General features: G+C 36.7%; 1 protein-coding gene across 2 annotated transcripts in view; it reads right to left on the reverse strand.

Annotated features, from left to right (window-relative positions):
- FOXJ3 (forkhead box J3) overlaps positions 1-25740 on the reverse strand; it is a 125445-nt gene that overhangs the window by 26338 nt on the left and 73367 nt on the right. Inside the window, exons 5-6 of one of the 2 annotated variants that reach the window (XM_079777052.1) lie at positions 14853-14936; positions 4417-4518 (exon numbers count right to left, since the gene is read on the reverse strand). In XM_079777052.1, coding sequence (XP_079633178.1) covers positions 4417-4518; positions 14853-14936 — 186 coding nt within the window. The remainder of the gene's footprint in view (positions 1-4416; positions 4519-14852; positions 14937-25740) is intronic. The other variant, XM_079777053.1, reaches the window with a different exon arrangement.

Here is a 25740-nt window from a genome sequence, read left to right on the forward strand (position 1 = left end):
CAAGCTTTAACAAAACTCCTGTTCACTATCATAATCTTAGGCATCAAAAAAAGAACACAAAAACAGAATTTTAAAAAATCAGATATCAATGTTTATAATACTGGAAATTGGACACTCTAACACATTTGCAAAATCATAGATATAGGATCTAGTTTTTAAAGAAATAATAATATGCTAATATATGGTGGGCAAAAGTAGGTTTGTAGCTGTTCATATGGAAAATAATACAATAATTAATAAATAATAATATAAGAATAAACTGTTTCATATACTCATAATTGTAAACCTACTTTTTCCACCCTGTATATATGCATTAGACATGAAGGGCTATATATCACAATGTTAACAATGGTTAACTAGCAGGAGCTGGGTATTCCTGAAGACTTTTATCACAGACAGTATGTATTTTTACAACGCTCAAGTTTGTTAATAATAAGCATAATTTTTAATTAGAAATAAACAAAAAAGATTTTAAAAGTAGCCTAACTATTCTTCCCTCAAGGTTCTATTCAGATGCCACTACTAACTTTCCTTTCTATGGTCTCACTTCTGTGGGAAAAATTAATACACGGGCTTTACAGTCTCACTAATTTTTATCAATTTTTTATCTATTACTAGACTGTTAGCTCGAGTCACCAATAAGTAACCACACACAGTATAGTGCTTTCTGCTCAGTATACAATAAATAAATATTTGCTGAATTTAATACCCAATTGGGCTATACTATTTTTCCATCAGTGCAAAAAGCAGTCATGCTCACAAACATTTGCCAAAAGAGGCTGAGTATGTTGAAAACCAGGCATATATGCTTCTACACTTAAGGCAAAACAAGACTGTCCCATATTCAAATTCATATCAGCAGGAAACAATTATGTATCTAGGAACTAATAGGGAAGAAGAGTACAGTAGTACCCCCTTAACCAGTTTCAGTTACCCACAGTCAACCACAGCCCAAAAATATTAAATGGAGAATTCCAGAAATAAACAATTCATGAGTTTTAAATTGCGTACTGTTGTGAGTAGCATGATGAAACCTCGAGCTGTCCTGCTCTGTCCCATCTGGGAGGTGAATCATCCCTTTGTCCAACATATCCGCATGGTGCATACAGTACAGTAAGACATTTTGAGAGAAGAGATCACATTTATATAACTCTATTCCAGTATCCTATATAATAAAAGGCTAATATGCAAATAGACCTAATGGAGGAACAACTGAACAACCGGTAGCTATGATGTGTGCTGACCACCAGGGGACGCATTCAGAACATGGCTGGCATTGGCTGTGGTGTGATGGTGGAACAGATGAGCGGGGGCGCCAGACCAAAGCAGGGCACCAGTCACTGTCATCGGAGCGAGCCTCTGGTGGTTACTGAAAATTCTTTGCTCCCACACACCATAGTCCCGCCTGGTGTTCGCACCTGCTGCCAGAGCTGGCCCCGATCACCCCTCAGGGTTTCTCCACCTCCCGTTGCTCCTGAGGGGTGATTGGGCCGGCCCCGCTCGCACCCACAGCCACCGCTTGCACCTGCTGCCAGCGCCCAGCATTAGTCCCAATTGCTGGGCACCGTCAGCAGGTGCGAGTGGCAGCTGCCGGCCCCAATTGCCCCTGAGGGCTTCTCCACCTCCCTCTGCTCTAAGAGGTGATGGGGAAGCAGCCACAGCTTGAACCCACTGACGGTGACAGCCCTGCTCACACCTGCTGCTGGCACCAGCCCCAATCGCTCTGCACCATCAATGGGTGTGAGCGGGGCCAGGGCCAGCGTCGTCAGCACGTGTGAGCGGAGGGAGCAGGGCTGCGGCGGGAGGGGCCAGACAAGACCGCCCCTGTGCCCACCACAGCCTCGCAGCCCACAGTTCCTTTCACGGTGCACAAATTCATGCACTGGGCCCCTAGTTTTTAATAAAAACCCGAAGTGTGTGGCAGTGAAGAATACCCAGTAGTTAAAAGGCACCGCCTTGATTTGTGCTCCTTTGAAGTTGCCTGTTTTTTTCCTCTGATTTTCTAAAAATATATTTTTATTGATTTCAGAGAGGAAAGGAGAGGGAGAGAGAGAAACATCAATGAAGGAAGAGAATCATTGATCAGCTGCCTCCCACATACCCCATACTGGGGACCTGGGCATGTGCCCTGACTAGGAATCAACCATGACCTCCTGGTTCTTAGGTCGAAGCTCAACCACTGAACCATGCCAGCCGGGCTCAGTTATTATTTCATTTTAGCTCTATAGTTTCCTCTTCATGGTTCAATACTGATTACAATTCTCTAATGAATTTTCTATAATTCATCTATAATCTTGGACATATTAGTTATTTAAAAATCATTATCTAGATCACTTGTGGATGTTTACATTGTTCCCCCCTCTCTTGGTATTGAATTATCTGGTCCTTTATCCTGGAGTGTCTAGAAATTTTGATTGAAGGTGAGACCTTACTTATGAAAACTTGCAAAAGCTCGGGGTGATGTCATCTTCTTAAAAAAATATTTTCTTTTCTTTCTTTTTTTTTCCTTTGGCAAATAGAATATTAACATTCCATCCTAATAACAAATTTGAGCCTGGTCTATTTTGATTTGCTCTTACTCATAGAACATAACCCTTCTGATGTATCAACTTGGAAGCCTGGGTGTTTACCATGGCCCACTCCATTTTAAAGGTCCACAAACTATAATTTTTGTCTACCCCTTCTCTGTAAGATTGCTAAATTCTGGCTAGTGAAAAAAATCTATTTGATTTGTCTGTGTCTGAGCCCAAGCACATGCAGGTTAGGAGTTAGCAAATGCCTTAAGTGGATGTTGCTTGCAAAAACTTTAGCTTACTTCTGAGATTTCTCAGGATCTTAGTCCTAAAACCCTAACTCTTTGGTAGCCCCAAACTCATTTTTTTCTCCCTAACTCAATGACTGCTCTAGGCTGCTTTCTATTTAGCCTCTATGTCATACACTAAGAACTGGGAAATGTCTCAAGGGAAATCCTGGATGATGAAGTCTTGGTTGTTTTGTTCTCCAATGCCTCCCCCCTCATTTTTATTGGTGGTGGGGGTGGTATTTTATATAGACAGGCAGAAGGGTTAAACTGATTCTAGCTATTCCATCGTATCTGGAAGCAAAAGGCCAAAAATTGCAGCTCCTTTGATTCCCATATTATTTAGTCATGAAGACCTAGCATTACTATTTCCTAATTGTTTCCTAGTAGTCACAACTATCTACGTTTAGGCCTCATCCTACTTGGACTACTGCAAAGACCAGTATTGGATATTTCTGATTCCAACCCATCTGCTTTACCAGAAATTCTCAAGTCTAGCTGGGCATCATTAGGGATGATTTTTGAAAGTACAGTTTCCTGGGCCCTATACACAAGGAAAGTAACTTTTTTGATAGGCCTATAATGGAATCTGGGAATCCCACCCCCCCTACACACACACACACACACACCTCTCCTAAGTGATTCTGATTAAATCATTCCATAGATTTATATTTTGGGGAAAATCATTACTTTACATCTCAGCTGCTAGTTTCCTTTCTAAGTTCGAAATCTGATTAGTCACTCTGATTATATAATGTCTTCTGTTTATTCATTATCTTTCTACAAATAAAAATTCCTATGTATACTAAATTAGTGCAAATGTGTACATGTATATGTGTTTATGCATGTCATGAGCGAGTGGAAGAGTGAAAGATGGAGATAAAGCAAGAACAAGTGAAGCACCAGAGAGAAGGAGATTGTGATAGCAAGACTAAAAGAATATGAGCATGAGTGTGAGAAATGTATGGCTTCAAGGTGCTTATGGTCTAGTAAGGGAGGAAACAGATGCACACATAGGACTGAGTTACCTCATGAACCTCCAGAACCTTTTTAGGGTTTTGAGGTATAAGATTTAATAATTACCTTGTAAAGAAGAGACATCTGTATCCCACTATGTAGCTAATGAGTTGGCACAAAGTTTTTACTCTTGTTTAAAAAAAAAAAAATGCAGCAAACTACCACATACTATTTTCTGGGTATGTCAGTACACTCAAACATCTTAAAACAGGTTGATCACCATTCCAATGAACTTTATGAGTTTGTCTAAATTATTTGATTCTGTTGACTCTCTGGAAATTTGACAACCTTTTTTCATATATTAGAGGGGTAGTCAACGATTTTGAAACAAATTGATACAATAAAATGTTGACTCAAAAATTCTATCAATGAGAACTGGCAGTATCAAGAATTTCATATAGAACTTCCCAATAAGCATCTTCCAATTTCTCCAGAGAAATATTTTCTTCTAACTTGTAGAAGAACACTGTAGATTCAGCTTTCAAGCTGACAAATTTATATCTTTAAATTCAACCATATAAAATTCAATTGTTATTATAAAGGCAAATTAAATGTATTACTCAATGACATTTCAAAAGTGTTTTTTAAAATGTAATTACTTTGTTAGTCACAGTGTTGATTGCCAGAGTTGGAGAGGCACTTCCCGAAATAATACACTCCATTCCCAAAGAATCTGAATCTATGCTATATGGAGTTGAGGCCTAAAATACAAGAACAAAATAAATAATTATTAGCTCATATATCCAGCAACTTTAATACAATTTGAAGGTATGTCATCAAATTCTCCAACACTCAGTTTTGTACTTTGTTTCTGAAAATGAACTTAAACAACTAGGGAAAAATGGGAAGACAAGAGTAGAAGAAACATGGACATCCGAACGACCTTGTGGAACAGAGCTGGTTATCCATCTGATCCACTATCAGCTTGGACTTTTTTACCTGAGAGAAATAAACCACTCTGGTTTAAGCCTCTCCGCGTTTTTCTCTTCCTTTGTCTCTTAGTACAATCGAACAATATCCTAAATATCGCAACTTCATATGCACTGTTTATAAAACCAGCATGGATGTGAAATCAATATAGATGGTTTTCTACATTTAATATTTTGGATATTGTGACAACAACTCTCTCCCTCCCTGCCCCCTCTCTGTCCTCTCTCCCGTCACCTCCCTCTCTCCCTTCCTCTCCCCTCTCTCTTTCTCTCTCTCAAAAGACAGTTTTTACTGCTTTGGTGAGCCCTCAAGAGTTTTCAACTTCAATGCTGAAAGTTAAAGGAGGACAGATATAAACAATTTGTGGCTATGATGCTAGTTCTATGGACATTCCCTCTCTGGCAAAAAATAGTTGTCCCACACAAGACCCAATCAAACACTTATTTTTAAAATATATTGGATGAGAAAGAGCAACTTCACTGAGACACATTTCTAAGATTAATCTACTCATCACTTAATTCCTCAGCATAAATTTTTTTCATCTGATAATCTACAAAGGTAGGGAACAGGTTTCTTGAATAAAATGAAAAAGGGAAAGATAAAGATCACCCTAGAAGGTAGAATCTAGCACTTAGGTGCTGGGTACACATTGAGAGTGAGGTGAAAATTGAAAAGGGCTTCAGAAATGCCAGTAGAAGAACTACAAATATGCCTCAATTTTGGTGCCAGCCAACTTAGCTATACCTAAATTAATGTAACATTACTTTAGGAAGTTACAAATATTATGTTCCTCTACTTCAACTCAGTCCAGACTACTGTTTCACTAGTCTGAGGAAACAAGTCTATGTTGTGTGATTTCGTGCAAACTGCTCAACCTTTACATATTTATTAAGACTGGTTTTGGAGCTCAACGTGTGCTATATCTTGGTGAATGTCGGTGTGTACTTTAAAAAAAAATAGGTATTCTATATTTGTTTATACCAGTGTTCTCTAATATCAATTAGATCAAGGCATTTAATAATGTATTCCAATGTTCTTTACTGATTTTTTAAAATTGATTTTAGAGAGAGGAAGGGAAAGGGAGAGAGCAATAAAAACATCAATGAGAGAGAATCATTGATTGGCTGCCTCCTGCACGCCCCCTACTGGGAAATCAAGTCGGCAACCCGGGCTATTGCCTGGACCGGGATTCAAACCATCATGACCTCCTGGTTCATGGGATACTCAACCACTGAGTCACAATCCCCAGGCCTACTGATTTTTATTTATCAGCTTTGCTTCATGTATTTTGAAGCTCTGTTGTTAGTCACATTCCCATTTACAATTGTTGTCTTCATCGATAATTCCTTTATCAAATGTTTTTAAATTTCTGATATACTCTGACTTAAAAAGTCTATTTTATATGACATTAACCCATTGTACACCATAAGCGTCTGTAGACACAAGCTGCGGACCTCTCCCACCCACCACGTGCGTCTATAAAAAAGAAATGTTTTCCCTAAGTGACAGCCCTGACCAACTTTAAAATAATTTTTCATGAAAATTTTCAACAGAAAATATTCAAGAACACCCTAACTGCAAGTAATATATTTATTTTTATAATATTCATTGCAAATTGATTTTTTAAATTAAATTCAAAATATCGTGGTGTGTTGGGATGGTTTCTGTTTTGGACACATAGTAGTTAACTGGTTAATATAGTCATTGCACCCTTATGCTTACTGTTTGTATGGCATATATTTTTCCATGCATTACATTCAGCTCATCTGTATCTGAAGTCATGACTCTTGTAGGCCACATTTAGCCGAGTCTGCTTTTTTAGCATCTCTGACAATCTCTGCCTTTTTACTGGCATGTTTAGACCATTAACATTTATGTAATTGTTGGTATTGTTAGATTTGGATCTAAATTGTTTTATGTTTCACCTCTGTTTTTAGTTCCTTTCCTCCACCCTTTTAGATTTAGATATATTTTAGTATTCTAATTTATCTATTGGCTTTTAGGTATACCTCAAACTTGGTTTACTATGCTGGATCTGAAAAATAGCATCTACGGAAGCCCTACAGCTTATGTTATACTTAGGGGTGAATGACTAAACACTTTTTCCCTTACAAATGAAGAATAGGCAAGGATACCCACTTCACCACTCCTATTCAACACCCTACTGGAAATTCTAGTTACTGTGGGAAGACACAGGGGAGAGGAGAGTGAGGGACAGGAAAACTGTCTATTTGCAGGTGACAACTGTTTATACAGAAACTCCCCCAAGGCATCTTCAAAACAACTACTAGAACTAACAAGATTATAGGATACAAGGTTAATATAAAAAAATCAATTACATTTTTATATACTAGCAGCAGGCAATTGGAAAATGAATTTTTTAAAAAGTATATAGCATCTAAAAACAAAATATTCAGGATTAAGTCTAATGAAAACATCCAAGTTCTCTACACTGAAAACTAAAAAAATTCCTCAGAGGAATTATAGACCTCATGAATGGAAAGATAGTATGTTTTCATAGCTTGGAATAATCAATACTGTTAAGATGTCAATTCTCGCCGAAACCGGTTTGGCTCAGTGGATAGAGCGTCGGTCTGCGGACTGGAAGGTCCCAGGTTCGATTCCGGTCAAGGGCATGTACATTGGTTGCGGGCACATCCCCAGTAGGAGGCGTGCAAGAGGCAGCTGGTCGATGTCTCTCTCTCATCGATGTTTCTAACTCTCTGTCCCTCTCCCTTCCTCTCTGTGAAAAATCAATAAAATATATTAAAAAAAAAAAAAAAGATGTCAATTCTCCCCAGATCAGGATTGCCTTGGATAAGAATGGAAGGAGGCATAAATTACTAAAGGACATGAGACAAGTTGGGGAATGATGGAAATGTTCATTTGACAATGGTGATTATTTCACATATCAAAACTCCTCAAATTTTAAGCTTTAAATATTCAATTAACTAACTGCACATAAACTATCTCTAAGTATTGTTTTAAAAAAAAACCACTAAATCCTACCCATTCATAAAAATAAAAATGACCTCTCATGGAAAACTTCCTGGTCTACATCTCTAATTTAACAGGATTTCTCTTAACTTTAAAATTCTCAGAAAATTATAGCTACACTAATAAAAGGGAAACATGCAAACTGACCATACCTTTGCGACTCCCACCAGCCAATCAGGAGTGTGTATGCAAATTAACCCAACAAAGATGGTGGGTTAATTTGCATACGCAGGTGCTGAGAGGCCAGGAGTGGGACGCTCCCAGGCATTCCGCACCACCCTAGCAGCTCCAGGCCTCTGGGCAGCGTGGGAAGGCATAAAGGCAGCTCCCGGCCGGATCGAAGGCGGTGCCGGCAGCCAGGGGAAGGAAGGCCCATTCTTGCACAAATCTTCATGCATTGGGCCTCTAGTTTACACATATCTCTTGGAGGCAACATGTAGTGTCTTCCACATACTGTATACCCAGTACATGTCTGCCAAATTGAAATAAATGTTTTTTCCACACTGTGAGTTCTAAGAGTAGAATGTAGATTGCATTCCTTTCCTTTGCTCACTTATACCTTTAACACTCACTCAGACTCAGCCTCAGAGAAGGAAGACACACAGTGGGGCATCATTTAATCCACAAAAAACACTCTGAATAATAATGGAAAAAACTGAGACACAAATAGCACAAAGACAATAGTCTCAATCTTATACACAGCAAGATGCAGAGTATCCTGCCTAGAAGAATATTCTCTTTTCTATTTATCCATCCATCCTCCCATTATCTTCCTGATTAAATTTGTAATCATCTTTGAACTATAACACACACTAAAAGAAAAAATGTGTGTTCTCCCATCTTTGTTTCAATAAAAGCTGGAAACTAGAAGATTATGTGTTCTTTACAGGGTCAATATGTTTACGATAGTTAAGTTTATATAGCTATCTGGCCTTTACCTCCTCAAATAATGCCTACACAATGTGTTAGAAGATTTAAGCAAAACTGTCCAGGGCAATTTCCTCTTGCTCTCCCTGCTTCTACCCCACACAGCAGCTAAAGTAATCCTGTTAAAATGTAAATCACACTATGTCACTACTTTGCTTATGTGCCTCCAATGGCTTTCCACCTCCCTCAAAATAATGCCCAAGTTTTTACAATGGCATAAAAGGCCCTACACAATCTTCCTCCTGCTCTTACTGTTTACTTCTCTGATGTCAAGTCCTATTACTCTTCCCTCCTCACACATACTAGTCTATTCACAGTGGCCTCTTGTCTTCATGCCAAGTATGTTTCTACCTCAGAGCAATTGCACGTGTGGGATTTCAGAAGAGAGATTCCCAGACCTATATAGCTAGCAACCCACTCATATTTACATATAAAGAAACTATGGCCATATATTTATAAAACTATGACCAGAAAAATTAAACATCTAAGTTATAACAAATAACTTTAAAACTAGGTCTCCTAACTTCCAGGCTATAAGTATTTCCCCTAAATTGTGTACTTAAAATAAAAGTGATACCTCATGACTTTGTAACATGACTTGGTTTTGCTCATAATTTTACTATGTTCTTAAACTAACAGAGGAACTTCAGATCATTAAATGCTGATAAAATATAATACAATGTAAAGGGTTTTTTAAATAATTTCCTTTTCCTACCACCAGCTTTACCCCATCCTAACCACTGATCAGAAATTTTACATTTCTAGCAGGGGCATTATTTCCTATTTATAATTCTTTCAAAGCACTTTACCTGTGCTAAGCATACAACAGAAACAGTAGACTTAGCAAAGTCTTTTAACTACAGGCCTTTTAACTACTTCCTTAACAGTAATAAATTTGTCCACTTAGTTATTTTAAAATTTGAATGAGGCACTTAGTCAAACACTAAGCAGTAACCAGGAAGAAGAGTCTTTGAATTATAAGAAATTACATACTCCAAAAGATGTACCTTCTAATTTAAGAACAGATATACCCATACACACCTTGAAAAGACAAAAAGATGTTTGTTTTTTAAAGGATTTCCTATGTTTGGGGTGGGGATGGGAGCCAATTTAATAACTAAGTCAAAGGCTATGAAAATGTAGAAGGCTGTGAAAAATAAAAAAAACAAGGGTACACAGAGATCTGATAACACACATACACACTCCACCAACAGAAAAAACAAGGCATATAGCAAACACTGTCAGAACGCAACCATCTCCCCTCTAGTTTCATTTCTACACTGTGAAGGCTGTTTACTATAAATATCTGTAACTCTCTGCCTAATGGCTTTTTTTCCAGTTGGGGAGCATGCTTTGGCTTAGTGCAGGGCAGGCCAGAAGTGCAAAAAAGCTAATGTCCCTAGTAGCATCACTCACTCAATGAGGGGGAAGAGATGATAAATAAATATACCAGCTCATTGCCCCACAGTTCTAAACTGCCTCCCAGAGTTCCCAGAGGGACTGAGCTCCCAAGTGCTCACAATAGTAACTGACTTGATAATTGCCCACTTTCCTAGGATCAACCCTCAAACTACCTGTGATCAATCCTTATCTACCTCTGGGGGAACTCAAATCATGAGTTATCTTCTCCTTTCTCAAAAGAAATGTCTCCTGGGATAGGCATGAAATCTTCCTTTAACAGAATACTTTCAAACTTTTTGGTCACAGGACCTCTTTAAACTAGTAAAAAATTATTGAGGAACCCAAAGAGCTTTTGTTTATGTGAGTTATACCTATTGATATTTACCTACTAGAAATTAAAACTGATACAAAATTTACTCATTTAAAATGCATAATAAATGCATTGCCTGTTAACATAAATATTGTTTTGTATGAAAAATATAGTCTCCAAAACAAAAACAGAGTTTTTAAAAAATTGCTTTAATAATTGGCTTACTGGAAAACCATTAGATTCTCATATCTGCCTCAGCATTCAATCTGTAACAAAATCATAGGTCATGTAATCTCTGGAAAAATTAATGAGTAAAAAAGGCAAGGAATATCTTAGTATTAATGTGAACAGAGTTTTGACCTTGTGGACCCCCTAAATGGGCCTCACACACTGAGAACCACTACTTTAGCATAACAGGTTCCTATAGGCAATGAATAACATTGCACAATAGCCAAGACACATGATTAAGTTTTAAAGGGGGGAAGGGCAATCAAAGAATGAACAAAGAATAAGTTTTTGTGATTATCAACATGATAAAAGAGATAAACTGCACTAATGTGGTGCTCATTCACTCAAAGCATTTCTTCTATTCTTGACACCAGTTCCCTTGAAATAGTATAATTGCTTGCCAATCTTAAACAAAACAAAACATCCATAGGCAATATCAAGCTAATTTTGCTTTTTTACTATCCTAAGCAGTTTCCAGTAGATAGGCCATTTTTAACCACTAGTCTAGTCTTCCACACGTAAATTCAGCTTACTCTTTCACACTGTCAATCACCCTCATTATCTGTTAATTTATGAATACGTATTATTATTCACTAGAGGCCCTATGCACGAAATTCATGCCAGAGTAGGCCTTCCTTCCCCCGGCTGCCAGTACCCAGCTTCTCTCCAGCACCCGGGACCCAGGTTTCCCTCCAGCCGCCAACAGGCACCTGGGCTTCCCTTGCAGCCCCAGCTTCATCCCGGACGTCTGGTCTAATTAGCATATTACACTTTTATTAGTATAGATAACAAATAATGACATTTATTATTATTCATTAGTAAATACTTAATAAATACCATTTACTCATTAATAAATAATCAATATATCTTCTGGTTGAAATGAACAGACAAGGCCAAATTAAAAAGCAAAATGCAAAAGGTCGAGCTTTCAGTCAAGATGGAAGAGTAGATAAATGTGGTACTCACATCCTCTCACAACCACATCGAAATTACAATTAAAACTACAGAACAACCATCATTCAGAACTGCCTGAATCTAGCTCTACAGAAGTCTTATAACTAAGGATATAAAAAAGAAGCCACATCTAGACTGGTAGGAAAAGCCCTGGCCAGATAGCTCAGTTGGTTAGAGCATTGTCCCCATACGCAAATGTTATGGGTTCAATAAGTACTCCAGTAAGGGCACATACAAGGCTCAATCAATGAGTGCATAAGTAAGTGTAACATCAAATCAATGTTTCTCTTTCTCTCATCCTCTCTCTGGCCTCCCATTCCTCTCTCTAAAATCAATTTTTTTTAAATGACAAAATAAAAATTAAAAAAAGACTTGTAGGAGGCGTGGAGATACGAAACAGGCTGGTCCCACACCAACATGTGATTGCAGAGGTTCCCCCCCCCCAAGGAGGTCACAGTTTGAGTTTTGGGCTTGATCCCCAGTGGGGGGCATGCAGGAGGCTGCCAATCGATGATTCTCTCTCATCATTGATGTTTCTATCTCTCTCCCTTCCTCCCTCTGAAATTGATTATTTTTTAAATGTATTTTAAAAATCTATTGTCTTTCTTGAACTCTATGTTCCAGCCATACTAACCTGTTGGTTTCTTTAAATTTTGGGAATGCTTTTTAACCACTAGTTTTCCACACGTAAGTTCAGCTTACTCTTTCACACTGTTAATCATCCTCATACCTGCCATTTCTGTTCATTTAACAGGTCCTCACTGAGATATCAGTTCTTCAAGGAAACTTTTCCTGAGTCTCCTAAGACTAAATTTTACTTCTCTGCTATATGGTCCCACAGTTCTCAAGACCCTTCTCTTTAGGGTACCCACATTATTTATCATCTAAATGCTATTTGGAGAATGAATGGGGAACTATTAATAACACTGAGGAACATTGTCACCCTACCATATCAGTTTATCTTTCCTGCTTAAGTGAAAGCTTCATAAGGAGAGAGTATGGGTCTGTCTCTATTTCCCTAACACTTAGCTCTACGCTTACAAAGTAAGAGGTGTGCTCTCACTCAGTCTCTCAATGAATGGCATGACTTATGCAAATTAATGTGAAAAAGGGAAAAACTCAAACAGACAAAATGAACTACCCAATCCTGATACTTTTCCACCTCTGTATCATATCTTTACCAAGGCCTTTTATCTCATGCTACACTACTCACCACCCCTCATCAGAATAAACTTTATGGGAGTAGAGAATGTCTGTTTTCTTAATTGCCATTGCCCCAGCACCCAGAATTGTGCCTGCTCATGGCACTCAATACTAAATATTAAATGCTGTTCTACCTTGCCCTGCCTATCTTGATCTGAAAATCCAGCCACATAACCCATGAAACCTTCCCAGATAGGCTCAGTAACAGTCTCTCCTTCCTTGTACACAATGATATATTTTATGTCTTTCTTATAATACTTTCCATATATATTTTACCCTTGTGCTAGAACTGTCTTACCCTATCTCATTTTTCTTAGTATACCCCACAGCATCCAAGCATAATGCCTGATACAGTATCTACAGAACAAATATCTGTCAAATTAAATTGGCAAAATGACAGTACTACAGACAATTACAGGTATGTTTTGAAACCTGAAACCACACTAATTTTCTAGAGAACTTTCTCATTTATGTACACATCCCTAGCCCAGGCCATTACCTTTTTACCAACTAGACTACTGCAACTCCATCTACTCAGCGTTGAGGGGGTTTAGAACAAGCCACTGTAGAATGTGCCAATTGTTTGTGAATTATTTTAAGCTGAAGGCAATAAAGACCCAGCAGAGTCAGCAAAAGCTTTTCACACCCTCCTAACTGCCTAAAGGAAATTAGAAAGGTGGCCTGTACCAATAAGAGGATTATTATCAAAGATAACTTTATATCCAAGAGTCTTATCTGCATGGCACAGCAAACATCTATTTACCAAACATTTGCTTTTCCCACCTTCCTGTGAATTGTTTTTCTCCCTTTTGAAGACCCCTATCCCTAACCCTCTCCCTCTCCTTAGCCTCAATTGCCTGGCCGCTTGTGAGTCTCATACTTTTGTGGTGCTCCCATATGTACATGCCTAATTAAACTGTCTCCTAGTAACTGTCTTTTATTACATGGAGTTTAGAACAAATTTATTTGACCAAATGTTTACTGTTTCCTTCATCTTATCATATTTCCTTTGACCTGACTGATTCTGCAAACATTTACGGATACTTAGTATGAGCTGTAAAAATCACTAACACTGAAAATATATATTTCCTCTGTTGGTCTTGAGGAACAGTAGGGTAAAATATATATGTATATGTATGTGTGTGTGTGTGTGTGTGTGTGAGAGAGAGAGAGAGAGAGAGAGAGAGAGAGAGAGAGCGCTGAAATGCTGGAAAATGTATAGTGAGAAAGCTGAAAGGTAAAGTTAATGTCTGGTGACAGTCTAAGTGTTTACTAAAAATATCTACCCTAATAAAATGGTAATATGCTAATTAGAGCAGCTATCTTCCGGACGGCCATTCAGACAAAGCCACAGTGGCTGTGAGGCCCGGGGCTCAGGCAGCTGGCAGTGGGGTGATGGGGATGGCACTTTCCCCTGATCAGTCCTGTTGCCTCCCGCAGATGGGATGGCAGCCATCAGTAGGACATCTCGTGAGAGGGGGCAGGCCAAGCTGAGGAACGCCCCCAGTGCACTAATTTTCGAGCACCATGCCTCTAGTGTTACAATAAACAACTTAGGATATCAACTAGAGCTCCTTTTTCTCCTTCATCTTGCAAATTAATTTTTAAGCATGAATTACAAGTAAGAATTATCTTACAAATAACACATACACTTAACAGATTTTGTGTATAAAATAATTATTACATAGTTGGAAGGAGGAAAAAGCATTCGAAAGATAATCAGGAAAACTCAATTTAATTAGACTGTATGCAGTAAAAAAGAATAGTTTTGTTAACTAAAACCAACCCTCAATGTTGCACATGCCAGAGGAAAGAGTCTAAAATTAAAACTCAAGAAACCTGGATTTGAGTCTCAGACAACAGTTGTTCCCTAATTACAAAAACAACCAACACACCTTTTACTTAATTCCTAAACTGCCAATCTCACCTGAGTTAAGATCAAATAAAATAATGAATTTGAAAAAATAGAAAATGCTATACAGATTAAATATTATCTTCATTACAGTCATACTTGCTGTATTGAAAATGAACCTTTAAAATCTATATTTCTGACATAATGACACAAACTAAATAAAGAGCTTTTACCCGTTCTACAGATCGTGCTCTCTTCTTTGGCCGAGTAGGCAGCGCATCTTCCTTCGGATTGGTGTCTATAGCCCAATAAGACCCCTAAAGGTAAAGAAATAAATCATATTAACAATATACCCCAGCAACTCTATAACATTAAAATGGATTGTTACAATCCTATGCCCCAAAAGCAAACATTTTGCAAATACAACAAAAGTAACATGAGAGCCCAGCCAACATGGCTCAGTGGTTGAGCATCGACCTATGAACCAGGAGGTCACAGTTCAATTCCTGGTCAGGGCACATGCCTGGGGTTTCAGGCTCAATCCTAATCCCCAGTGTGAGGCATGCAGAAGGCAGCTGATCAATAATTCTCTCTTATCATTTATGTTTCTTTTCTATCTCTCTCCCCCTCTCCCTTCCTCTCTGAAATCAATATATATATATATATATATATATATATATATATATATATATATATATATATATAGCATAAGAGAAACACTAATTTGGAACTGAGAAAAGTCAAGTTCATATGGGAAAAAAGTTCATTTATAACTAAGTTATTAAAGAAGGGAAAAAAAATCACAGATCTGAAGAAGCCAAGTTCAAGAACTTCTGCCACAGCCAAATAAAAAGAGATGATCAACTGAACACATTTTAAAATATATGCTAATTCTTCTTTTTTTATTGATTTCAGAGTAGAAGGGAGAGAGAGATAGAAATATTAATGATGAGAGAGAATCACTGATTGGCTGCCTCATGCACACCCAACACCGGGGATTGAGCCCACAACCCGGCATGTGCCCTTGACGGGAATTGAACTCTGGACCCTTCAGTCTGCAGGCCGAAGCTCCATCCGTGGAGCCAAACCGGCTAGGGCTATATGCTAATTCTTAATTGAACACATAATAATTACAACAGCATATTACATTCAAGTCTAATATAATTTTATGTATTAAGATACTTTCATGGGACTTCATAATTCTATAATACTGCATGATGAAAACCTTGCTGAATGACTAAATGAATGAGAATAACACTTTTTTTTTTTTTTTGTCGGTAGAAATATATCATTAACTCAGTATTTCTTTGGTTTGGAAAAATTAATCCAGGATATCATCAACTCAACTTAACCATCATAATTACAGTCTGGAGTGTTGCTGTCTCTATGTTCACCTTCTGATTCTACTGAAAATAGTAAACCATTTCCCTGTTAATTTTCTTTTTAAATCCTCACCCAAGGATTATTTTTCCCACTGATTTTTTTTTTTTTAAGAGAGAGAGTGAAACATCGATGTGAGAGAGGCATGACCAGTTGCTTCCTTGACTGGGGCCATGGATGGAACCTGCAACCCACGTACATGCCCTTGACCAGGAATCGAACCTGCAACCCTACTGAGCCACATCGGCCAGGTATCAATTTTCATTTATCATTATGAGCAGGGAAAAAAATCTCAACTATGTCCGATGAAAGCTAAAAGAAAAAAAAAAAAGACTTAAGATGTCATACTTTGGACAACACAATAAGAAAAAGGAAGAACAATAGTGGTGATTTCAGTACTACATCATTCAATCATTCTTTTGTATTCTTGTTATTTTAGTATTTGGGCATGATGGGGAAAAACTGATGGGTATTCATGAAATAATTCTTAAGATAATGAAATCATTTTAAAATATATGCTAATTCTTCTTTTTTTATTGATTTAGGACAAATAAGATCACTAAAATACCATATTGCATGTTAGATTTATAAATGAATCACATATGGTAATTGCAAGATGGAATAAGTTTTGTTCTAGTTTTTTTTTTTTTTTTTTAGTATTAAATTTTCTATTTGCTCTTTGGAAAGAAATCTAAGAAAAAATGTAAGTCATAAAATAATCACCTTTACAAATGAGAACTGCTCAAAACTGATACTCAAAAATGAATTGGACCCTGCTGGTACACTGAGGATTAAATATAATACATATGAAATATTCCCTCCAAAGTTTGACACATATTGTTTTGTATTAATCTTATTCTTTCTCACCTCCTACAATTTCTATCAAAGAGCAAGCATACAAATATTTGTCAAATCTGAAATTTTTAAATATAACAACTTTAATTATTGAAGAGAGCTGTGTCTACAAAAGATAAATAATTTGGGTAATTCTAAAGTTTTATTCTTTCATTTAACATATGCTAAATTTCTACTCTGCACAAGCAAAGGCAAATAAAAATAACAATAGCTAAAATATTTTTAGAAAAGCTTATTAACAAGCTATATCGGAACATAATCTAATCATCTCCCAACAACTGCGTTTGAAATGACACATGCTTAATCATCCAAACTGGCAAACTTCTCAAACTGTGGGCAGATACCAGAAAGGTAACAACCTTTCTCTTAATGACAGTTCATGTGTGTGCGAGTCACAATGCTCAATCTGAAGTGTGGTGAAAGAGACAGAAAAGATATCTGCATGGTTAAGTCTCACCATTTTCATGTCTTTGATCAAAATTCACTTTCTCAAAGAATGTACCTTACTTATTCTTTTGAAAATTGCAATCCACACCTCAATCTACTTTATTTACCCTAACTTTTATATAGTGTTTATAATTGTCTCACATTCTACATAATTTATGTATTTATTTTGTCTATTGTCATCCTCTCATTAGGCTGTAAGTCTTTGAAGGCATGTATTTTTTCCTGTTCTGTTTGCTGATGCATTCCAAATGTCTAGAATAGTGACTAACACATAACAGGAAAGTAAGTTATCACCATAAAGTGCTAAGATAAGTGAGCTGAATCTTCAAGGATGATCATGCTCAGATATGATAGAAAACAGAGGGGAATAAAAACAATTTTAGGCAGGAGAAAATAGCTCGTATTCAATAAGAATTTTAAACCATTTGCCTGCCATAAACATCTATAGACCAACTTTAAAATCATTTTTCGTGAGAATTTTCAACAGAAAATATTCAAGGACACCCGAATTGTGAGTAATATATTTATTTTATAATATTCATTGCAAATTGACTTTTAAATTAAGTTCAAAATATTGTGGCGTGTGGGAATAGTTTCCGTTTTGGACGTGTGGCAGTTAACTGGTTAATATTCATGGACTCCCAGAAGTCTGTGATCAGGACTCAGGGGCTCCATTAACTTGAGTAAGAAGAAAATGCATTTCTTTCCATTATGAATGTAAGAGCAAACCACAGTTTAGCAATACCTAAAAAACAGTTTTTTCCTATCACATTTTATCTCAAAATGTCACTCTACTACTCATTACTTATTTCTACTTTTATTTAATGTTACCATATTAAATTTTGTTCAATCTTATAATTTAATGTTACCGAGGAAATATAGATTACTGTATCACAAACTTGTTAATAGTGTTTTCATAACAATTTTAATGTAGCTGCTTCTCTTTTTAATCCTGTATATTCTGGTTTACACCTTTAACCTCTTGCACTCGGATGTCGAGTGTGACTCGACACGGTTAGCATTAAAATAAAGGAATCGAGAAAAAAGCAAGCGAGTGCAAAGGGTTAAAAATAATATTATTCTAAGAAGGAGTTTCACAGGTTTCAACAGAAGTGCCAAATGGAGTCATGGCATAAACAAGAGTAAAGATTCTGATGCTAAAGTCATAGACATATGAGAGAGAATAAGACATTAAGAAAAACTGTTTATCTGGCTAGGTTAAAAAAAAAGGACCTAAAGAGAATTTAAAAATTCCTTTTTTTCTTTTTTTTGCTTTACTTGAATGTTATTATTTCCTTCAATTAGGTGGCATACTTATTCTAAGTTTTCTTGTAATTAATTCATAAATCCTGAAAATTCATTAAAAATATATTATTGATACCAAACAATCCAAATTTCACATCTTAAGAGCCTTTATAGCCCTTATTTTTTTAACTTCTTTACAAACTATCACAACTAGGCAGCAGTGAAAGAAGTTGTGCTAATACACTATTTATAGTCATTTTTATGTACAAGCTTTACATAATGAAGAGTGGGCCAACAACTTTTAAGAATCTTGATCTCTGAACCTAATATATCATATGAAAATTTCTGTTTATGAATAGACTTCTTCACTAGACCAGAAGTTTTAATGTCAGTGATATCTTATTTATCCTTGTATCTCCACAGCTACGGGGCCTATAAATACTATAGCTCTACTTTTTTTATATATAAACCCCACATTTTATTCCTGGAAGCCTTGTAATTGTGAGAATGTAAAATGGTGCTGCCACTTTGGAAAAGTTTGGCAGTTCCTTAAAAAATTAAACATATGGCCCAGCAATTCCACTCTTAGAGAAATAAAAACATATCCAAGAGAAATTATGTCCACAAAACTTATATACACAAATGATCATAGTAGCATTTTTCATAATAGCCCAAACTGAAAACAACACAAATGGCCCATCAACTGATGAACAGATATAATTGTGATATATTCATACAATGGCCATTTCATTCAGTCGTACTCCTACATGCTATAACACAGATGACTCTGAAAACCTTATACTAAATGAAAGAAGCCAGACACAAAAGACTATATATCATTATGATTTCATTTATATAAAATATCCAAAATAGGCAAGTCCATAGATATGGAAAGTAAATTAGTAGTTGCCAGAAGCTTGAGGGGTAGAGGGTGACTGTTAAGTACAGAGTTCTTTCTGGAGTGATAAAGCGAAAATGTCCTGAAATTAGATACTGGTTATGATTGCACAACTCTGAAAATATACTAGAAGCCACTGAATTATATACTTTTAAATGGTAAATGTTATGGTATGTGAATTTTATCTCAATAAAAATACTCTATTAAGAAAAAAACATGAATCAAGAAGTTCTAACCTAATGCAGTGGTAGGCCCAACACAGTCAAAAGTCACTTGTCACAAATCAAAATCAGTGGTAATGTCCAGAAAGAACTCAGGTCTCTTGGTTTCTGGTTGTCTCCTGGCTTTACTTTGGACCATATCAGTTTTTTATAAACGTTCACAATAGTCATTAATGTCACAAAAAGTCAAGCAATGCACCTACTTGTGAATAAGAATTCCAAAGATTCAAAATATGTGAGTTAATGTTAAATAAATTCTTGATCCCTGCCTTCCTGATCAAAAGAAAGGGTCTGAATAAAAAGAAGCAAAATGACATTTTCTAGAACACCTGAGACCAGTCTTAATTTAAAACAGCAAGAGGATTAATGTACAATTAAAAATGTTTCTTTAAGGACAGAACAACTACTTCTTAGTTAATTAGGAAATGTAATTCTTGTGATAAACATTAAGCATCTACTACTTATGTGAGATATTATGAACATGTCAAAGACCCAATCCTTGTCAAGAAAAAACTCAGAAACGAGTGGAATAGATCAAAATAAAGGTAGTACAGCCCAGCTGGTGTGGCTCAGTGGTTGTATAAGAATTTCCTAGTAGCTTGCTCATAATAGCCCAAATCTAAAAATAATACAAATGTCCACCTACAGATAAATATAAAAAAGACTAGAGGCCTGGTGCACAAAATTCGTGCACGGTGTGTGTCCCTCAGTCCAGCCTGCACCCTCTCCAATCTGGGACCCCTTGAGGATGTCCGACTGCCTGTTTAGGCCCGATCGGGCCTAAACAGGCAGTCGGACATCCCTCTCACAATCCAGGACTGCTGGCTCCCAACTGCTCACCTGCCTGCCTTCCTGATTGCCCCTAACCGCTTCTGCTGGCCAGCCTGATCACCACCTAACCACTCCCCTGCCAGCCTGATTGCCCCTAACTGTTCTCCCCTGCAGGCCTGGTCACCCCTAACTGCCCTCCCCTGGAGGCCTGGTCACCCCTGACTGCCCTCCCCTGGAGACCTGGTCACCCCTAACTGCCCTCCCCTGCAGGCCTGGTCCCCCCACAACTGCCCTCCCCTGCAGGCCTGGTTCCCCCCAACTGCCCTTTCCTGAAGGCCCAGTTGCCCCCAACTTCCCTCCTCTGCTGGCCTGGTCACCCCTAACTGCCCTCCCCTGCAGGCTTGATCGCCCACAACTGCCCTCCCTTGCAGGCCTGGTCCCTCCCAACTGCCCTCCCCTGTTGGCCATCTTGTGGTGGCCATCTTGTATCCACATGGGGGCAGCCATCTTTGACCACATGGGGCAGCCATCTTGTATGTTGGAGTGATGGTCAATTTGCATATTACTCTTTTATTAGATAGGATTGTGCTATAGCCCGGCTGTTGTGGCTCAGTGGTGGAGCATCAAACCCATGAACCAAGAGGTCGATGGTTGGAATTCCAGGTCAGGGCTCAATCCCCAGCAGGGGGCATGCAGGAGGCAGCAGATTGATGTTTCTCTCTCATCGATGTTTTTCTCTTTCTCTCCCTCTCTCTTCCTCTCTCTAAAATTAATTAAAAATATATTTTAAAAGATAAAAATAAAAATACAGGTAGTATATCATTCAGGAGCATTAAGAGTGGTATGCTCAAAGAGCTATGGAAATAAAAAGAAAAGAGGTAAAAAATAGGGAGAAAAGGTGAGAGGGGAGAAAAAAAAGAAGGCTACCTCCTTTCAGAGTAATGCTGACCTTTGAGCTGGGTGGGTATTAAAGGATGAGTAAGATGGAAAGAAAGACTATTTTAGATAAAATGAAGAGTATGGGCAAAAATATGAAAATATAAAACTGTATCATAAATGCAAGATAAATAGTGCAATATAGCTTGAATATCAAGTTTAGAGGCAAGAAGCTGAGAGCTGAAGTTGAAAACGGTGTTTTTACCTGTGTACCAGGCAACAATGTAGAAAATGGAACAAAGCAGAGATTAAAGGAGACCAGTTGGACGTGACAAAGTAATCCAAGTTATTTATCATTAAATATTTTTTTTAAATCTCATTTCTTGTAATTACTTTGTTTTCACATAAAAACTCAGGATCTCAAAACATCCAATGATAATAAATCAGGACTATATCTTCTTCTTATAAAAATCCACAATGAATCAGTGGCTCACTGTTTCGTATCATATATCCAGGAGCTAGCTGGGGATAACAGACACCCCAATGTTCCAGCATCAAAGCAATTGGTTGAACACATTTCACCAATTATCTCTGAACATACACAGAAAAGATGAAATGGAAATTCTAGACTTAAATCATCCAATGATTGGAAAAAAGCTCAACCGATGTACTAACAACAAGTAGGACAGTCAAAGAGCCAGAGACCTTAAAGATAGATCAGTAAAAATTATTCCATTTCAGAAACAAAAGAAAAAGGGGGAAAATTAGTAAAGAAAGCCTCAATGACCTGTGAAACAATGTCAAAGAGTCTATCATATTTTAATTGGATACTAAAAGGAAAGAAGAAAAACTGGGACCATAGTTCTTAAAAAATAATAATGACCAAAAATATCCCAAATCTGGATGAAACCTCTTGTTATTGATCCTAAAAGAAGTCCCAAACAGAAAATATACAAAAAAATTAGAGGTACGTCAAACTGTTTAAATCTAAATTTAAAGAGAAAATTCTTGATAGTTGCCAAAGAAGGGATGGGGTCTGGAGAGGGCACAGGTGATTTTTTTACCAGAAATAGTTGCCAAAGAAGGGATGGAGTCTGGAGAGGGCATACAGGTGATTTTTTACCAGAAATAGTGGAGGCCAACGAAAAATCTTCAAAGTTCTGAGAGGTGGAGAAAACCCTGCAAACTCTTAAGATTCCATATCCAAAAAAAGTATTGTGAGGATAAAATAAAGACCTTTCCAGATAAACAAAAGTCTACAAAATACGTTGCCTCAAGACCTATACTACAAGAAATGCCAAAGGATACAGTAAGACTAAAGGGGAAAGATATCAGAGTGAAACCTGGATTTACAGAAAAGAACATCAGGAAAGGTAAATAATTAGGAAAATATTTTCTTAAACATAATTTCCTTAAAACACTTTGAACTGTTTAAAGCAAAGAAAATAAATCCTAAGGTGGGATTTATGGTGTAAGTAAAAGTACAAGATATGACAACCATTACCCATTCCAAAGAAATGGGGAGATAAATGGAATTATACTGTTCTAAGGATATTGCATGGAAATAGATGGGAAGAAGAAGAAAGTAGTAAGTGGTATGAAGTGAAAGGTGGTATACCATTACCTCTAAATAGACTTTGATAAGTTAGTAGTTAAGCTACTAACTTGTTAGTAGTATTGTTAAGCTCTACAATGACTACTTAAAAATTAATAAAAGGAATATAGCAAAGAAGTCACTAGATGAAATAAAATAGACGACTATACAGTATTTGATTAATTCCAAAGAGATTGTTAGACTGAATTTAAAAAGCAAGAGCCAATGGCTACATGCTGTTTATAAGAGACACACTTTTAAATACAAAGACATTTATAGACTAAAAGAAAAATACTAGCCGAAACGGGTTTGGCTCAGTGGATAGAGTGTCGGCCTGCGGACTGAGAGGTCCCAGGTTCGATTCTGGTCAAGGGCATGTACATTGGTTGCGGGCACATCCCCAGTAGGAGGTGTGCAGGAGGCAGCTGGTCGATGTCTCTCTCTCATCGATGTTTCTAACTCTCTATCCCTCTCCCTTCCTCTCTGTAAAAAAATCAATAAAATATATTAAAAAAAAAAAAGAAAAATACTAGAAAAAAATGTATCATGAAGTTGCTAAGAAAGGTGTAGTGGCTATATTAATATCAGACAAAGAAAGCTTCAAGACAAAGAGTATTTTAAGTAATTAAGAATATTTTATAAAGATTAAAGTATAATTCAACAGGAAGATTAAACATACTACTATTAATATTAATTTGAAATGGATCACAGGCCTAAATGTAAATAAAACTATAAAAACCTACAGAAGAGAACAAAGGAGAAAATCTTTATGACTATGGTTGATTTCCCAGACAGGACACAAAAGTCACTAATCACTAAATTAATATTTTCAAAATTCAAAATGTCTATTCTTTTTAAGACACTATTATAAAAACAAAAAAGTCTGAAAAATATTTACATAATATAAATCCAAGAAAAGACATATCCAGATTTTAAAAAAAAACCTCTTAAAAACTCAGTACTGATGACAACCAAATTTTAAAAAGAATAACAAAGACTTTAAAATAACCTTCAGAAGAGAAGATATACAAATGACCAATAAGCCCAAGAAAAATGCTCAACATCAATGGTCATCAGGAAAATTCACAATAAAACCGTAACAAAATACCACTTCATACCCACTAAAATGACTTAACTGAAAAAGATAGGTAATACCAACTGTTGGCCAGGATGTGGAGCAACTGGAACTTTCACACATTACTACTGGGAATGTAAGATACACAACCACATTGGGAAAAGGTTTGGCAATTACTTATAATCTTCCATCTACAAAAGCAAATGTTCTATTATTCAAGAGAAATGCAAACACATGCCCATAGAAAACTTGTACAAAAATCTCCTAGTAACTTGTTCATAATAGTCTCAAACTGAAAATGTCCACCAACATATAAACAAGATTGTGCTATAGCCTGGCCAGTGTGGCTCAGTGGTTGAATGTTGACTCATGAACCAAGAGGTCACAAGTTCGATTTCCAGTCAAGGTACATGCCTGGGTATGGGCTCAAACCCCTGTAAGAGGTATGCAAAAGGCAGCTGATTGATATTTCTCTCTCTTTGATGATTCTATCTATCCCTCTCCTTTCCTCTCTCTCTAAAAAAAAGTCAATAAAACTTATTTTTTTAAAAAGATTGTGGTATATTCATACAATGGAACACTACTTAGTAATAAGAAACAAACTAACATATCTAATAGCATCACAGACATTATACTGAGTGAAACAAGCCAGACATAAATAGATCATATACCAAATGATTCCCTTAGGTGAAGAGTTCAATAACGTGAGGTTTATGTGAACTAATCTACTATGGATAAACCTAAGAACTTAAATAAATATCACTATCTAAAGGTGGGGCCTATCTATATAATTGTTTGAAGGATTGAAACAATGCATGTAAAATATCTAATCTATAAAGCAATATATAAATGTAAACATTATTATTAATTCATATCAACAATTCTGGTACAACAAGCTAATGTCCTCCTGAAGAAAAAGACTACAATGTTTTGATTTGTAAAATCCTAAGAAAAATCACAACTAGAATTGTACAGCTTTGAACACATATTCAAAAAATGAATCAACTGTCAACTTCAAGATATCCTAAAGCAAAGATTAATTCTAGAGGAGAAAAAAGTGGCACCCAATTAAAAACTAGGCAGCATTCTTAAATTACAAAGTATCATTTCAAATAAAGTACATTTTAATTATTCCAATAATTTATTTCTGATAGTTTTGTCAACACAAAATATTCTGCTCTATCACACACTAATGTGACTTTTAACAGCCCCCAGGTTAAAAATAGCCTAATAAAAATGCTATTATCTGATTAAATACAAGTAAACCCAAGAAGCTAATACTAACTTCATATTGCTATGGAAAGCAGTCCCTATCATAAACAGCCTACCATTCCAAATGGCTAAATCTGTAAATTTTATGTTTTAACTAACCCTACTGCTCAGTGGTAAAGTGAATCATCACAGACTATTCTCTGCTCTTCCTTAGCTCTCAATGCACACCACTTCAGAAGCCTCAAACATAGCGTTTGGTCCCTTTTGTCCCTGACTTCTTTGGTTTTATACCATGTCTCAATGTTGTTGTTGTTTTTACTTTCCCAGGTTAGATTTGGCAATCCAGTTTTAAGTTTTGGGGTTGTTTTTTTTAACCTCCACCATCTTAGGATGCTGCTCCTGATAAATGCCCATAGGTCCAAGGCATACCATTGCATGCACCATAGATAGAGTGTATTTCCCAGTTTCAGTCTTAGTTTATACCTGTTGCCTAAGCATAATTAAGAATAACAACCCTTTTTATTCCCAGAAGTTTCTAGTTTAAACA

Source organism: Cnephaeus nilssonii, assembly GCF_951640355.1.
Source record: "Cnephaeus nilssonii genome assembly, chromosome: 7".
In the NCBI taxonomy this organism is placed as follows: Eukaryota; Metazoa; Chordata; class Mammalia; order Chiroptera; family Vespertilionidae; genus Cnephaeus; species Cnephaeus nilssonii.